Source organism: Passer montanus, unplaced genomic scaffold, assembly GCF_014805655.1.
Source record: "Passer montanus isolate IOZ18808 unplaced genomic scaffold, ASM1480565v1 scaffold18, whole genome shotgun sequence".
NCBI lineage: Eukaryota > Metazoa > Chordata > Aves > Passeriformes > Passeridae > Passer > Passer montanus.
This window is the reverse complement of record NW_024365381.1, coordinates 18,144,778-18,163,253: the sequence shown is the minus strand read 5'-3', so window position 1 is coordinate 18,163,253 and position 18,476 is coordinate 18,144,778. Positions and strand designations below refer to the sequence as shown.

The 18,476-nt window shown below is 44.8% G+C and overlaps 1 protein-coding gene across 5 annotated transcripts in view; it reads right to left on the bottom strand.

The window, feature by feature from the left end:
• Positions 1-18,210, bottom strand: part of ADCK1 (aarF domain containing kinase 1) — a 73,988-nt gene extending 55,778 nt beyond the window's left edge. Inside the window, exons 1-3 of one of the 5 annotated variants that reach the window (XM_039705434.1) lie at positions 18,122-18,210; positions 15,153-15,290; positions 10,737-10,820 (exon numbers count right to left, since the gene is read on the bottom strand). In XM_039705434.1, coding sequence (XP_039561368.1) covers positions 10,737-10,820; positions 15,153-15,278 — 210 coding nt within the window. In that variant the 5' untranslated portion in view covers positions 15,279-15,290; positions 18,122-18,210. The other 4 variants (XM_039705436.1, XM_039705433.1, XM_039705432.1 and 1 more) reach the window with 4 other exon arrangements.
• Between the last annotated feature and the right edge of the window lie 266 nt (positions 18,211-18,476).

The window sequence follows — 18,476 nt, the reverse complement described above, 5'->3', positions numbered from 1 at the left end:
AATTACTAGGCACATTGCTATTGAGAATTCACTTCCCCTCTTGAGAAGAAATTTACTAAGCAATGCAGGTGGAAGGAAAGGCATCTGTCACTGGGATGGGGGTCCTGTGGGTAAATGGTCTTACCAATACACTGCTTCTTTAATTTACTACACATATGTCCAACAGTTATAAGCCATGAACACTACTTAAAGGAACTTTCCTTTATTAGATACCCATACATCCCACCATTTCAAAGATTTTGCAAAAGGACAGAGCTTGACCTCTTTATTGTTACTTTATTTAAATGTAGTATCCTTCAAAAAAAATTCATGTGTCTGCATTAGTCACTTCACTCCATCCATACTAATAGGAAATACTGTGAGTTTTTAGGCTATTTGTAAATGGAAGGGTTCCTTGGACAGTGAGCTCACTGGATTTCAGCATATTGTGAAACCTGACATCATACTGACTCTGGAGTGAGATTTACAAGAATGACACTAAAGGCATACACACTGTGGAGCTCATCTTCTCAGACGAGGACCAAGTTGTGCCAAAGCCAGGAATCCTGCTCCAGAGAGGGACTGGGAAGGGGTAACCTGGTGGTTTGGCTGCCATTGACACAAGTGTGCAAAGCCACAGACTGGGAGAGGTGTCCTGCCTGGGTTCGGAAATGTATCCTCCCACCACTTGGGTCTCAGCTCTCAGAAAATTAGGATTTTGTGGCAAATCTTTCCCACATGAGTTACCAAGGAATGCAAGGCCAGGTGGGGTAAACCTATATCCAATCTGCCACCAGGGCAGAGGCCAGGGAGGTGGCAGCCAGGGCTGAGGCATCACTGGGAAGAGTTAAGGGCAGAGCTGGAGCAGGCAGAAGCTGGTTCAGGCCTGGTACAGGATTGGCAGTAGAAGTGAACAGAGAGGTCAGCTGTGTAGGGCCAGTGTGGGAAGCTGCATGCATTCAGATGGGGACACACCAGAAGAGATACATGCATGAAGCTGCTGCCGTGTGCATTTGCTCAGTACTTAACCACATTACCAAACACTTGTTATCCTAAAATCAAAACACAGGTTTAAAAGAATTGAACATCACCTTCACTTCTGGTACAGATTCAGTCCACTTTAGGAAGACTGGAATTCAAGGAAGTTGCAAAGGATACAATCCTGCCAGTCAGGACAGCAGGAGCTGGTATTGCTTTTGGGAACCCATCAGATTGCAGTCACCTCTTGTCTTCAAGCACACAGTCCTGAAGTAACACCAGCTCAGAATGAAGAAAGTGCAGTTCCAGCTAACAGCCTTGCTGTTTCTCAATCCCCATCAGTCAGGATTTCAATTTAACATTCCCCAGCCAAGGATCACCCTTCTGTATATCGGCATGGAATAACTCCCAATTCAGACTGACACAGCAAAACCTCAGCTTACTACAAGAAATAGAAGCAGGGATGTCGTCCTGGAGAGGAAGAAGAGAGACGGAACAGGCGATACCAGGGCATTGCAGAGATGAAAAAGCTCCTGCTGAGCTCTGGAAATGCCTGGCTGTGCTGCCTGACTGTGAATGCAAAGGAAAGGGCCTGAGGGAGAAAAGCTTATCTTCCCTACTTCTCTTCACACAACAGTCCTAAGATAAACAAAGCCTCCTGCCCTTCAGCAGTTCTGTAAAAAACAACTTGTGTTCAGAGAAGCCCTACAATAACAAACAGGCGGCACAGTTACAGAGTTCACAGGCAACTCAAAATGAGTACATTTTCAAACAAAGACTGCACAGGCAGTAAAGACATTTTAAGAGATGGTGTTTTGGGTTTGTTTTTTTTTTTTAAGTAATTCTGCTAGTGACCTTTTCAGTGAATTTACCTCTAAATTCAGCAAAACTAGCAACATAGTAAATGGATTCAGACTTAGCAGAAGGCATTTCATAAAATACTGGGCAGTTTCATATATGTGCAAGTTCACATGCAAATTCTTTGTTAAAGTGGAGCTCAGAACAGAGTGGAGGCTTTATAAAGACAAACCTTGTTTATCTGCTGGCTGTGGTCCTCTTCCATGTCACATCGGCTCAGTACACTGACAAAAACAAGTTGTTACTGGTGTCAGATCTGCCAAAATGATGCTACTGCAGAAGAAGGAGCAGCAAGCTGCTCTGAATGGTGCACCATCAGCAGAACTTGCAGCCACTGAGACAGAACTCTCAAGCCAAAAAAGACACAAGTAAACAAAAAACCCAGCCAAAAAAAGACATCCCAAGCCAGTTCTACAGGACCAAAAGTAGGCTTAATTAGTGTAGCAGTGAATATGATTACTATCTTGGATTAACTCTTCCAAAGCCATCTTTGAACCTTTGATTCTGCTCAAAAAATGGCTACTTTACTATAAGGACTCCCACCTGAACAAACTGGCATGTGTCTACAGGCAAGCAGATGAGCCTGTCCAGATGTACAAAAATGCACATTTCTAGGCAGGGCACCTGAACACTAGTAAATAAAGCAAGGGGTAGCTTTAAAATCTGACATTGAACAATACTTTTTGGTTTACTTCTAGAACTAAATCATCAACTACTCTAGTTCAAGAGAAACACAGCTTCCTTTTTTCCTATTCCACAGGCCTTCCTCAGGCCTGACAGAGTCCTGCCTGACCCTGGGACACCAGATGGAAGAATACAGGAGTTCCTTTCAGAAACAGTCTTCCCTCAAGTATGCAAACAGCTTAGCCCCCACATATATTAAAAGGATTTGCCTGGAACCTACTAAGATGCCTCCCACACTACAAACAAGTCCAGAAGAGTGTTTGCAAGACACCACCCACCACAGCAATTCCCTCATCACTGACTTAACTTAGCTAAATGAAATCACTTGCTTGACAGGTAAGGTAATTGTGAGCTGCCCTCCAGCATATTCTTTTATCAGATCCACTTTGGGGAGAATGTGATAAGGTCACTGCTTTAGCAGAGCAAATCTACAATATTTAGTCCTGCTCTGAAATTCCAACCTGGACTGATACATGAAATATTCTCTGCATGCCACCTATTCTCTTCACCCCTGACTTTACATCTAATTTTTACTCCTAATTTGAAGTCTTTCAAGATAGTGTTTCACTGCAAGCTAACTACAAGAACCTCAGAAAAGGGAACAGAATCCGCAAGATGGGTCTTGCTAAGGACTCAAAGGACAAACAAAACAGCACTTCAAAAGTCCACTTTGACATTGCAAGTACATGTCTCTATCCCCAAATGAAACTTTTAGGTATCTATTTTTCCTAGCCTCAGATAAGATTATTTTTACTCTCAAGCCAACTGTCTTCCTGTTCTTAGAATGGATTAAGTACTGGCTACCTGTCAGCTCTACTGATTTTACAGGCAGCCTCCAACAACCATATGGGCCATTCCCTTTAAAGTTGGACTCAATGATCCTTGGGGGTCCCTTCCACTTCAGAATATTCTGTTTCTGTGTTCTATGAACCATATAAACTGGTCAGTAGTTCAAAGCCACACAGTCCTTCATTAAGTCCTTCATTAAGAAAACATCCCTAATCAGGGCCTGATCCAATGTCAATGGAATCAGTGTTAAGTGACTTACAGTGAAACCCTAAATAATTTATGCTTTTTGTCTCCTTCCGTCTTTACACCCCTTCCCTTCCACCTCTGAGAAATCCCAAGTTTGCGTGTATTTGCACAACTCACATCTAGGGTGAAAATCTAGGCAAATCAACCATGACCATGAGCTCTTCAGAGAAAACACCATCTCTTGCCATAACTCTTGACTTAGCACTGCTGAGTGTTCATTGTACACTGGGAACCAAGGCGTAGACAAACACTAAATAAAACCTGATTATTTCTTCACTTCTCATGTTTTCCTTTTATAATGTTTCTTACAATGCAGGCTCCTTGCAGCCTGCCTCCTCCCAAGGCTTCCTAATGGTTTTGCCACTTAGCAGGTGAGATGTTCTTCAGATACTACTCTGGCTACTAGGTACCTCTTCACCAGCTCTAAAGAAGCAATGTGATGACATCCTCAGGGATTCAACTGAAAAGGGATAGCCCCACCTGGAGGAGAGCGAGCTAAATGCTCCCCAGGCATATTGTGTCACTCCTGAGAAGCTGAGAAGACGGCTCAGGCAAGCTGAGTGCATGACAATTCACACTTATGCTCCTGGAGCAAAGCACTTCAGGGACAAGCATGCACAGCCAGGAAAAAAACATGAAATACATGAGGCATTGCCTCTTTGCCCTCACTTCTCTCCTTCTTCCTCCTTCAAAAATGACACAGTAGATAGCAATGGGCAATTGCTCTGAATAAATCACTGCAGATGACTGAAGAACATCTAGTTTCATAGGCACAGATCCCACAAAAAATGGACCTTTCAATGCTACAAAATTTAAACCTAGAGATGCTATGGCCAGAGCATTCAGCTGACACCACTCCAGAATGCACAAGAAGGAAAAGGAAGTATCTTATAATCATAAGATTTATTTTACAGCTTATTATGTTTTCAGTGCAAAGCTTTCATGCTTTATGTGTTGGCAGGAAGTTTGCTAGACAGCAGTGCTCAAATGTAGAGTCATCAAGCCACCAGCTGGCCCTGACAGTAGCTTTTTTAGACTGCATTAGTGTTGACCATGCCGTTTAGATGAAGAGATATCCCAGGGAGCACATAATAGGGCAACCAAACATGATCAACTCAGGAATTGTGGATGGGCTCTGAAGCTCTTCACCTCTCTATTACTGTTCCCATTTAGTTTGGTGACAGAAAGTCACTGCCACCTAATGGCTATTTTGTGTCCCATAAGAAAGTTCATTTGTTTCTCCCCTCAGTTCATCAGAGGCTGAAGCACAAGTAGACCCACCACTGCACACACTGGCTGTGGTGGAGAACAGCCCACAGTTTCCATTCACAGTTGCCTTTTTGAAGGAATACCATTCAGGACCTCTCTCTGCAGATACAGTCCACTTCCATCAGGAAGAAACTATTTTAGGACATCACTTAATATTTAAGGCATATGGTGTTACTGAATCACAATGGAAGTCCAAAGACACAGGCTATTTCATTGGTCTGAGCTATCCAGAAACTGTAGATTATTTTTGAAAACACACACACATATATATTCATTCCTCTTCTTTCCATGATCCTTCCACTGTGCAACTTCACGGTGAGACAAAACTTATTTTGAAAATACCCACTCCACTATGAGAAGTAAACATAGCAAAGCCAGGAAGAGCCTCCAAGGAGCAAGAAATAGTATTCTGTATAATGATGGCACAAGGTTACGCTTTCCAAATATTTGCCCAGGTACTGACAGCCCAATAACCATTAGTTTGAATGACAAGAACATCCTCATTCTGCTCTCAAAAGGAGGACATTTAATTAACCTCCCCAAATGGCTTGTCCCTGACAAAGCGATTTTGTAGCCAACAAAGTTAATTCAAGAATGGATTCCCACTGTCTTCTGAAATACCTTGACCACAGATCCTTTATCTCCTTGCTGTCTTCTCTTCATTACAAAAAAAAAAAAAACCAAAACTCACAGCAGCAACCTTTTGTCTTACAGAGGAAAACAACAAAAAGATGTCCTGTTCAAGATTTTCAACTGTGGCTACTCGTGTCAAAATCTGGAAGACAACTGACCTATTGCAACCCTCTAACTATACTGACAACTCAGAATTCCATTGATACCAGCCCTTGAACAAACTGCATGTTGTGACACACCTCCTGACTGACAGCAGGATCAACAGAAATTGATGCCAGCAATGAAGAAGTGTCAGCCAAGACATCCAGATGCTACACTGGTAGGAACACCACTGGAAATGTCCCACAGTAGGCTGATTTGGTACTGAGGAGACAAACACTGTGAAGGGCCAACATTCACTGAGGCAGAAGAATGTCAGAGAAATGTAGCCTTTTGTAGAATAAAATGCTTTGTTAAGAAAACAATAGGTAAGGAAATGGCACTGAGTAGGCTGCCCTCCTTCTTCCTCTGGCCCAGCGCAAGCAGAAGTAGAAATTTAAAGAAATGCCCAAGCTTACACGTGCAAAGATGTCCTGAATCATTTAATGAAACAGACATGAAATGAAGAGAGGTCATACCTCCCCTAATACTCCTGACACTAGACTCACAGACATATGATGTCTTGGAGCCAACCATGATGCCATAGGTATTGAAACTAATGAGGATGGAGTTGAATGGAGTTGAATGCCTATGGGTAAGTATTAAGGGGAAAGCCAACAAGGCTGACATCCTACTGGGAGTCCGTTATCATCCACCCAGCCAGGTAGAAGAGGTGGACAACTTATTCTGTAAGCAGCTAGGTACTGTTTCAGGATCATCAGCCCTTGTTCTCATAGGTGACTTCAACCTACTAGACATCTGCTGGGAACTTAATACAGCAGAAAAGAGGCAGTCCAGGAAATTTTTAGAGTGTAGGGAGGACAACTTTCTGTCACAGCTGGTGGGTAGGCCAATCAGGGGAAGGATTATGTTAGACCTGCTGTTTTCAAATAGAGGTAGGCTGGTAGGAGATGTGGTGGTTGGAGGCCGCTTGGAGTAGAGTGATCATGAAATTATAGAGTTCTCAATATTTGGTGAAATGAGGAGGAACATCAGTAGGACTCTTACATTGGACTTTTGGAGGGCAAACTTTGGCCTACTTAGGAAACGTATTCAGAGAGTTCTTGGGAAGCAGCCCTTAAAAATAAGGGAGTCCAGGATAAGTGGGTGTACTTCAAAACAGAGATCTTGAGGGCACAGGAACAGACTGTCCCTGTGTACCAAAACACAAGTCGACAAGGTAAATGTCCAGCTTGGATGGGCAAGGAGGTCTTGAAGAAACTTAGGAATAAAAAGAGGATGTATCATGTTTGGAAGGAGGGTCAGGTCTCTCAGCAAATATTTAAGGGGGCTGCTAGGACATGTAGGAAAAAAATAAGGGAGGCGAAAACTCAGTTTGAACTTAAAATAGCGACTTCTGTAAAGGATAATAAAAAATGTTTTTATAAATATATTAACGGTAAAAGTAAGGGTAAGACCAACCTTTGTTCTTTACTGGATGAGAGAGGGAACTTAGTGACTGCAGATGAGGAGAAGGCAGAAGTGCTTAACACCTTCTTTGCCTCAGTCTTTAGTGGGAAGACGGCTTGTCCCCAGGACAACTGTCCTCTTGGGTTGGTTGATGGTGAGGCTGCATCTTGAGTGCTGTGTCCAGCTCTGGCTCCCCAGTTTAGGAAAGACATTGAGACGCTTGAGCACATCCGGAGAAGGACAACGAGGCTGGTGAGGGGCTTGGAACACAAGCCCTGTGAGGAACAACTGAGGGGGCCGGGGTTGTTTAGCCTGGAGAAAAGAAGACTCAGAGGTGACCTTATCACTCTCTACAACTTCCTGAAGAGTAGTTGTAGTCAGGTGGGGATTGGTCTCTTTCTGCAAGCAACAACTGGCAGAACGAGAGGTCACAGCCTCAAGCTGTGTCAAGGGAAATACAGGTCAGATATTAGAAAAAAATTTTTCACTGAAAGAATGATAAAAGTACTGGAATGGTCTACCCAGGGAGGTGGTAGAGTCACCATCCCTGGATGTGTTTAAAAAAAGACTGGATGTGGCATGCGGTGCTGTGGTTTACTTGCGGTGTTAGGGAACAGGTTGGACTCAATGATCTTGAATGTCTCTTTCAACCTTGTGATTCTGTGACTGAAAACTGCTCTTGACATCAGAACACTGGCAGTACCATCATATGCAGGAAAAGGGCCCACACACCAGGAAAAGACCCCTAACTTAGGAGAAAAACTGGATTTCTGATGTGGTTGGGCCATCAGTGGTGAAATGAAGCAGCCATTGGGAAGGACATAAAGCCCAAGCACATAAGGAGGTTCATCTTTGCCTCAGGCAGGGGCAGGAATGAAAAATGGCTGTTGCTGAGGGACAGCAACGTGTGCCATCTGGCAAGTGCATTCTCATATCTCCTAGTTGACAGGAGATCCAGGGAGAGGCAAACTAACCTCAGGATACACAGTGAATTCCCATCTATTGCTTGCCACCTCATGAATAGTAAAACTTCGGCCATAGTATGGCCCATTTGCTAGCCATAAAAAAAATGCTGGGAACTGAGGGGCTTAGGGTATTAGCATCAAAACTGGTCCACAAGGGACAGAAATATATAGTAAAATTGAAGATAATTCCTTGGAGCTAAGCAGGAACCTGGATAAAAGTCCCTGGGGAACCCATTTTCTTCCTAATCTGCTTTGCATTTAATTGTTTCCTAATGACTATGTTCCTGTTTGGCCCCAGTAGGCTCAGACACTGGTGCTGCCACTGAACCTTCCCATCTCTCATGCAAGGCCATGGGTAATTTAGACCCCAGTTTAATATCTCACTGGGAATCCATGCAGAACAAGTGAAGCATTATTTGCACTGGACTAGCATCACCAGTATGCTGAGTACCAGGAGGAGATCCACAGAAAAAAAGTGGTGTTCCACTCCCAGCTGCAAGCACATCACAGACATATATGCACCTGTACCCGAACACTGGAGACAGAGGCATAAAAACCAGATTCAGAACTTTTGGCATATCAGCATCCCATGGTCACCAAAACTCACACACACACACACAGATACACCCTGCCTCACAGAGTCTCTCTTCTAGGCACAGCACCAAAACTGCATCTGGAAATCAGCAGCTAATTCATATACATGCTGACAAGAAAATTACAAACTCTCAGTATGTGAAAAGCAGATTAAGCTGGCCTCACTAGAAGGACAGAAACAGAGAGTACAATGAAGGGCAGAGAGTACTGGACATCTATCCAGGACAGAAGCTAGCAGAAACAACATCTTGATAGGTATTGTTAAAACACAACACTTATTTGGGCAGGGCATTCATATCCTCTAGGCCATCTCCAGTGATTAATCTTAAGTACCAACTCAAGTGGGGCAACTTCTTACAAGTCATTCTGAGCTAGTACAAGGCCAACAAAATCAGCTGCCACAAAGAGTTAAACGAGCTGCAAGGTGGTAAAGACTTGGTTGCCATCCACTTAAAACTGCACTGAGATAAAGTTTGGTGTGCAATTACCCAGGTCAAAAGTATCGCCCATGCCAAACTGATGCTTCACTAGCACAAGCTCTGCAGGGATGTTGCTGAAGAATCCACAAGCGCTGTTCCTGCCAGGCTCAGTGGTGGCACTCCATAACACCTGTCAACAGCAGGACTGGACTCCACTGGTCAACAAGTGTCACCAACTCATGCTATGCCTGTGCCAGCTTTCTCCTATCTCCCAGCTCATGCCTTTTATGCAGCTGAAGGTTAGTGCTGGCCATGCTGGCATGCTGTGCTTGCCACTGGCTCTGCCACATGCAGGGGCTGACTAGTCCTGGCAGCTACTCCTGGCTGCCAAGCAGGGAGGCCACAGCTCTGTGCAATGCTGGCAAACAGGGCCCTTTCTGGCTGCTTGGGGCATGGACTGACAAATCATCAAAACCCACATAACAGAGGTTAATGAAACCATGGAGATACATGGCAAAAGGTGAGGAGTTTGCACCAGCTGCTACGAATTCTGCCAAATGATAAGCTGTCCACAGTACTGATAACTCCACAACTTGGGTATCACTCAAGGAAGCTACATGCAGCCCTTCTGCAAAGCAGGTTTCAAAGGCTCAGGGCAGAGACATGGGCAGTGAAGCTCCAGATGCCAACACACTTATCTCCATTTTATGCCAGGGCATCAGAGCCACTCACTTGGAATGGGGAGCTACATTAGAACAGCTTAGCATCTTTAGACAGCAGAGGATGAGAACAAACCCAAGGAAGCCATTCTGCAAACCATTCCAGGTACACTTATACCATATTGATGATGTGGATTTTCTCTCAGAGAAATACTGAAGCATGCTGGAGTCCAACATCACTGATTTCTACCTTAGTCAAGGCTGTTTCAAGCTTTATAGTCCCTCCAGTCTGAGAATCCCTGGAGAGCACCACTCCATGCATTATAACCAACCACATCAGTGGCCTAAATCCTACCAAGAAGAAAAATTAGGCTAAAAACCTTACTTCAAACACACTATGCAGACTGGCCTAATTTGGTACAAGCTGTACTTCCCATTCCAAAGAGGCCTTGAACTCAAATACCAGAGAAACCCTGGCTAACATACATCACATGCACTCAACTAAAACCAATGTCATTCATAGCTCAATGAACTATAGGGCTATAGGCCAGAATGAAAGGTGTTGCACAAGACTTGAGAAGAGCAGTGAGGGTGCTTGTCTTCCTTCTCACTAGAAATGCCTTTGCTATTATTGTTAATTACTGATACCAAAACACAACAGTGTTTCACAACGAGATGTACACTACTTTGCACACTTCTCATTCCCTCAGAGATCTGCAAGTTTGATTCATCTCTATTATTTCCTTTTCAACACACTCCTTTTACCTAAATCAGTCAGCCTTCATGTTACGGCCATTACCAAACAATATGCAGAATAAGAAAGCACCTCCAGGCCACTCAGCAGCTGACCACCACACAACCGGTCTGGCAGCAGAGATCTGGCAGCAGAGCCCAAATGCATACACCAAGCACTTCAGTCTCTACTGGACTTAAGCGAGCACTGAATGCATATGGCTACCTTTCACAAAAGACCTTCTCCATTGGGCAATGCAAGTCCTATACGGGGTTGTTATCTAATATTGCTGTTAACAACCTAGTAGAAAGCATATTGAATTATTAAGATGACAGCATTACAGCAACACACCTGTACCTTGCAGTTCAGTGCTATGACCTACCTGTGATTTGAGGAATTCATACTCCTCCGATCCGTACGGGACACTCCGAAGAGAGGTGAGGTAGTCATAGGTGATAACTGCCGTCTGCAAATGAAACCAGAAATGCTGAGCAAGCTCTACAGTTACCCAAACAATAAGACTTCTGTTAAAGAGAATGCATGTACCTTAGGCTTCAAAGCTCAGACTCCAAAGTGAAGCCTATGGCAAAAGACTCATTAATAAATTAAATGAAAATAATTTAACTTCAATGAACACTTATAAAAAGCAGTGCAGGGGCCTCATTGATATGTAGCTATATGTAAGCAACACTTGACACTCCTATACTATCTTCTATTTGAGATGCTCAAAGCATTTTCCTAATCTCTGTACAGCACCTTGCACAGCAGACTCCCATCTTCAGTCAGCTATGTGGGGCTTCCACAGTAAGGTCTGCTGGTAGTAACAGAGGTCATCCAGACTCTGTTTGTGCCCCATCAGTTATCCCACACTTCATAGCTCCAAACTGCCTAACCAGCTTGCTCTCTGTATAGGCTCAGCAGGGAACAGAGTGACTGAAGACAAACTCAGATTAGCACAAGCAGCAGTACTTTTGGGCATATTGAAGTGCACAAATGACTGTGGGGCCAAAGGGCTGAATACTCAATTAGCAAGCCAGGATCCAGCTCAATGGGATCCAGCTCAAGCCTGTTAGTTAGACATTGCCATGGACAATGGAATTATATTCTTAAGTCACTCCATGATTTCTGAAAATAAATCTAGGGTATTTTGCAATTCCTACCACTAAAGTTCCTCTTTTTCCACAGTCAGAACATCAGTGAATGAGAGAGAAACATACATGTCATGTTTGGAGGGAGAGAAGGGAATGTACACCTAGAGGAGCCTGTCCACTGATGTGCCATTTGAACTTCAAGATCCTTGCCACGAAGAACCATTTGTGTAACTCCCACTGAAAGGTACTTTTCCTCAAATCTCCCTACTGAAGGGGTAGCATTCAACTCTGGCACAGGATACTAGCCCCAGCTTTCACCATAAAAATGTCCAGGAAGGGCAAAAAGTACCGTTAAATGTATCATGAAAGCCAGGGAGGCAAGGGAAGCAAACATGGTTTGAGACAAAGCCAGAAGAACTGACAATAGGGAAAAAAAGTCAAAAGCTCAGAAATGCATCCAAGAATGGACCAAGCTGGGATTTAGTAACAAACAGACACACTCCCTCCTTGTGGAGGTTAGGTTTCTCATTTTTCCTGATTTCTAAATTGTAAACTGAATAGAGCAAATTTTTTTTTTCTGGCTCTCTTGCCCCTGGTGAACTGAGGAGCTACACAGCTACAGAGACCATACAGAAGAAAAATTTTTCAAAGCATCTTCACAACCTCAAAGAACAACTTTGAAGTGGAGGGAGGTTCGAATCAGTCTTGCATCAAGGCTTGAGTTGGTTCTTATTTTATCTCTGGTCCACAAGGGTAATTATCACCTCCAACTCAAAAAGAAGCAGCTAACAGATTGGCCTGTATTACAGAGGAAGAGGGAATTAATTAAGCGGTTGCTAATTACACTGTAATCTTAAACACCAAATTAATATTATGATGATCCTGATAGGCAACTCTGACATTGCCAAATCCCTCCCAGTGTCTAGCTACTGCACAGAATGTTCCTTTCACATAACCAAAACAACTGGTATACTCTCAAAAGAATACAGCAAATGCACAAAAGCTCTGCCAGTTTCTAATTTTACCAGAATACAGAAACACTCTGCAGCGTGATGCTGCCCACGCCACTGACTTCGTTCTCACCCAAGACTAGTGCTGTCATTCATGTTACTGTGTGAGACTGAAGCTCAGAGTTATAAAAAGATACACAAAATCAAGCAATCCCTCCCTTTACAAATGCCAGATTACTTTCACTGAGCTTGCATCTGGCCCAGTGTTAAATATCCCACTTGGTATCAATGAATTCTCAACACTATACACTCTTCCACTGCTCCTAAAGCTATCCTCAGATCTTACTGAGTCACAGCACAATGTTCCCCCTGAATAGCTGTCTACCCATACATAAGAGCCAGTTCCCTAAACAGAGGCTTAAAAAGAAATTTTCCATTAGTGAGCTTCATCAAGTTTCTTATGGAGTCTGCAAAGAACTACTGAACCAACATGCTTAAAACACAACCAGACTCAAATCTCTCTAAACAAACTCAGATGAAATCTGCCCAGAATCTCATAGTTGTACATCAGGTTCCTTGATCCTCATGTGTTCTTTTCCCCAGGCTTTTGTTTTCTTTGCCTCACTGTAACTTGTCTTAAAGTTTTGTGTCTGCTGCTCCTGAACTTATCAGGTCTTAAGAATTGCAGTCTCTTCATTACAGTCTCCTTTTGCCTGACTATGGTTCAACTACAAAATCAAGCATCCAGATAAGAAGCAAGAAGCCAGGGCAGGGCTAGATTGAAGGACAGATATTTTGGGCCTATGTAGATGTCACTAATATCCAAAATCACTTGTTTTCTACAGAGATTTATCTTTCACGTGCAAAAAGAATAATCCCAAAGATGAGCTTCTTAGAAGTAAAGATGTCTGCTCTATTGGCTTCACCTGGTCCATGGCTAAGGAATGACAGCATTTCAAGCTGCCTGTGCTCAGATGAGAGCTGACTTCTGACTGTCCAAAAATGAGCAGGGAAGGCAGAGGTCACTGGTGCAGCAAGACTAAAGAATCTCTCAGAAGCAACTCAAACACATGCAGTCATACATACCAGAGGAAACTGAGAATTCAGAAAGAGACAGAACATTCTTTTTTAAAAGTATACACACAGATTTAAACACATGCTGCCATCACCTACAGAAGACTGAGCACTGGTAACTTGGTTTTGGGGTCACTGCTTGCAGCTATGGGTACAGAACCCTCTAAAGCATTTAAGAGCAGGACCAGTGAAGCGCTTTATAGCCAATGACTTGTGACCTCCCTGAAGGCAGAGAACATGAAAGTCAGGCATGTCTGTGATTTGCCACCATCTAAAGCAAAGAATATTTCCTTTCCCCTACTTCCTATTCTTCAGGAAAGTAATCTCTTACCATCTCTTACCATCAGACTCAAAGCACAGACCAACTACACAGCCTCATCACTGGAACTTCACGCTTATTTTTGTCTTAAACAGTAGATTGCCACAAAAACAGTGGCTTAAGAAAGACTGAGAAACACTAGTCTCAGGCAGAACTACAGGCAGAAACACAGGCAGAACTCAAGGACACATTGGAGAATCCAAACACCCTGAATAACAGATTCTCCTCCAGCAACAAGAAGCTGTATTCCCTCTCCATGCCTCAAATTCCTGTGCTTTAAAAGGGAAAGAGCTGTTCCCTGCCACCAGGCAGCACTACCTTATGGTCAGGGAGAAAACGTGAAGTTAGCATTTGTTAAGCAAGAAGGAAAGATTACAGTTTGCATTTCTGCCTTCACCCTCTCAAAATAAACATCCATTTTTCACAGCAGTTTATGATGCTGCACACACACGGCACCTGAGCCGACCCACAGAGCTTGTTTCTTATTGCATCTGCCCTCAGGAGCCGACTCCTTGTAAAACTCATTAACAAAGTGCTTAAAAGTCACAGAAAATGCAGACAGACAGCTGCTTACCACTGGGGGTCTGTAAATGATGGAGATTGTGGCCTGAAGTGACAGATGTATAATGCAAGTGAGGTAAGAGAGACTGATACCCCCTCCAGAGTCTCTGCTCTCCATGTTCCTGGCTATTCATGTTCATCTGTGAACACTGTCAAGGAGAAGGCAGCACTCTCCAATCCCAGTTCTTATAAGAAATATCAGTGATGTTAGGCAGACACAGCATTCATTTTACACATCTGGAAATCACTCCAATCTCAGAAGTATGTAATCACCCATCCTCACTTTACTCTTGCTTTGAGAATAATCCTCAAGGAGCAGTCCTTCTCTCCCCAAATCTCATACCAAGGGTCACAGTGCAATGGTTACCCTAGTTTATCAACACAACCAGGATACTTACAACAAAATGTAAAAATGACATATGCAGAGAAGAGGGTTTGACCTAAGTCACTCTTAAAAGGCAGCAGGACACCACACCTGGGTGACTGACCTTGAAGGGCAGAAATGTGGGCCCAAAGTGAGCCCTTGCTCTGAAGATCCCACCCTATCCAGGGAAGCAGACACAGCTCTCAGTACCTCAATTTTTCTCTTTCTAAAATGCGCTAATAACAGCTGTGTTCTTTACATGCTTCCACCTCCTTTCTCCCCACAGTGTCAAGAACTTGAAGAGCTCCCCACAGATATTCTGATTTCCTAAGCCAGCTGAAAATGCAGACAGGGAATGCAGAAAATCCCAAGTTCTTGTGAACTTCAATTCCCTTACCCATCTAGGAATCTTCCTGCACATTGCTGTGGTAGAACTTACTGTGGCAATGGCTCGGCCCACACGAACAACTCCAAAATCATTAGGATCCAGGAACTTGTTTCCATACAGATAGATGCCGGAAGCAGCTGCTGTCAATGAGGCAAATTTCAAGGCCCTTAGTGCCATGACTGATGAACCCTGCCAAGATACAAAACAGCAACTGTAACATCTGATAAGGACTTAGTGATCTGACGCCCACAGCCCCAGAGGACCTGACAATCCAAGTTTTAATTGCTCTGCTGCTAATGACACATTGCTAGCACTGCCCCCAGCCAAGAGCTCAAGCAATCACCCAGCAACTGAGGGTAAGTTGCTCATTGTTATCCTTACCTCAACAGGGTCTACAGACCACAAATCCAGGAGTAACTCACTGCTAGACCTTGCATAAATGCAACAAAACCTTTGTTCAGGATCCCAAAGGCTTTTTAAGGAGACAGGTGGACAGACAGAAGGAAGCATGAGATCACCAAAAGTCAATTCTGATCCTATCAACATGCACTTCTTCAACACAAATTTCTGAAGACATCACAGCATAGGCAGATTTTAAGGGGACAACAGACTAAAAAAACCCAGGTTTAGAAAGAGTCTTACAACATCAAGAACACCCAAAGCTTGTTAGAAACTCTGCCAGGCTAGTTCTAAGAGTTCCTCATTGATGACAAGTGGTCTAGGAAGAGGCAAGGCATCCCAGGAGGTTGTATGCCACTCCAGCAGTCAGTGCCAGACAGCCACAGAGAATGCAGATGGGGGACCTGATCAGTGACCAAGTGAGATTTGTTTTCTCATTATCACCATCCCATTCAAGTGCCAGACAGGGAATGTACTGGCAGAACAGTCATCTGCAGGAATCTACAGCCTATTCTACCTCTGTCACAGGCCCAATACAGGCCTCAGGTGAGACACTTCTCAACCACTTTATTTTTGTGGGACAAAGGTGGGGAATGAACACATTTCCCACACTAAGCACTTTGGATCACTAATTTCATTGTTTGCAGTATATAAAGTACCTTAAGCATGTAACTCATTACATGTATATATGTTATGCTAGTATATATATTTTCCATTTCTTTATGTCACCATAGAGGACCCAGATATGAAAAAAAGTAACAACGACTTAGGTACATTTTTCTTTCCTTTCCCTATGGCTGGTACTGGGCAGAAAGTATGACTGACCATTCCTTCTGCTTCTACCATAAATCAAAAGGTATTGTCACTTCTCTGCAAGCTCTCGAGATGTCTCGAGACACAGTGCAGGCTCTTACCCCATCAAGATGGAGTCTACTAATCCTTGCACTCCTAGGCTGGACTGAGAAACTTGTCTGCTTCTCATTGTGAAGCTTTAGCAGGGTCAGCCTGGCTTGTGCCTTTCCTCTCGGAGCCTTGTAACCAAAAAACACATGCAGTGACACAGGTCAAGTCTTTCAAAAACAGTTCACAAGAACACAATCAGCAAAATAAGCTATCTGACACGAGAGACCTTTGTACATGAACCTTAGCTAAACTTTTATTATTTCCTTACAAACCCTAGGTAATTGTGAGGCAGAAAAGCTGAGACATATTCTGTCAGTGCCTGTCACAGCTGCCTGCAGCAACCCAGCTCTTTCTCCTGTCAGAATGGGTAGATGGTTGACCAGGACTCCTTTCAATCTATGATCAACAGAAAATAAACCTGGGCTTTTGACTGCTGCCAAATGTACACACACTTCACAGAAAAAAAAGTCGCCCTCCCTCCCCTGCCTCACTGGAATTCTAGAAATTTTGGCGTTTCTTCCAGCAGGACCAATCTTTTTTTGTACAGAGATCTCTTGTACCCTCTGTCATCTTCAAAAGTCATTTTTTGCAAAGTATTTTAATTAAACAATTTGTGCTCCTTGTATATTTCTGTAAAATTTCATTTATTGAAAAGTGATAGGTGCAGTGACATTTTCTTAACAGAAAATATGCTTCTCTTTTTCATTATTTTTTCCTTCACTTTCTCAACTACTAAAAGAACATTTTATTGAAAGCAGGATGCAGGTCCATCTGTTCTTGCATCTTATTCCTACCTGAAGCTATAATCTGCAGTTTGTTACATCACATCTATTGCCATACCCGCCAGCTGTACGTCACAAACAGAAGATGGGAACTTTAGGTAGCAAATAAACAGGCAGCAAAGATTAATTTTTCAGCAAGAAAGTTCCTGCTTTCATGCTTAGCATGTTGTAGCAATAAAAAGGGAATAACTAAAGCCCCTCCAATAAGACGTACAGAAATAGAATTCTCTAAAGTAAATTGCATTTCAAAGTTTTGCACAAGGTATAGAGGAGCCTTTTCCATGTAAATGAGCCATTATGACACCCCTAGGGATATCTTAAGGGCCCTGTCAGCTGCGAAACAAGCCTTGGGATGTCACTGTCTCTCATTATTAAGCCCTGCCTTGACAGATCACCTCCATCTCTTTTTTCACCTAAGTGAGGTGGCTTCTTTGACTTTCACACGACTTGGCGCACCGAAGCGTCCCTCACGTTACAGCCAGGCTTCTCCCGCTCCCAGCAGGCGCGGCCGGGACGGCGCCGGTTCCCTGGCAGAGCCCCGAAGGTGACCCCACCGCCACCTGCCGCGGCCCGGGGAGCGCCCCAGGACCGCGGGACCAGCGCCGCCCAAAGCCCCGGCCGGGCCCCTCGGGCCGCCAGGCCCGCGTCCGCGATCTGCCCGTGAAGGACGCTGGGGGCCGGCGCCGCCGGCTCTCCGTTCTCCTTCAGGCCGGGCCGGGTGTCCCGGAGCAGCTTCCGCGCCCCGCGCCGCTCCAGCCTCCGCGAACAGCCCCGGCCTCGCCGAGCCCTGCGACAACCGAGTCCCCGCCGCGGGGCCGCAGCTGCGGGCGGCGTTCGCCGCCTGGGCCCGGAGCCCCGGCCCGGGCCGGGGCGGCCGCGGGGGCTCTGACCGTGGGACGGCCCCGGCGCTCCGGCGGCGCTCGCGGCGGCACTTACCGACCGCCCCGCCGGCACTTCAACTCGCGCGCGCCCCACGCCGCTCCCCCCTCCACCTCGCACACGGTACGGCCCTGGCCCGCGTGGCACGCCGGGAAACGTAGTCTTCCTTCACGGCAGCTCGAAGGGGCGGGGGCGCGGTGGGACTGCAAGGGGCGGCCCCTGGGCGAGCCCACGGGGGACTGGCGGGGGAGCGCTGCGCTTCCGTGAGTCCCGGGCTGCGCTGACACCTCCGCCCTTGCTGCGGGGAAGTGCGGAGTTCGCGCCCGGGATTGCAGGATTGCTGCCTGCTCCCCTTCGGTAGCTGTAAGGTAACGCAATCTCACTTTGTCAGTGGGGCTCCCAGAAAACCCAT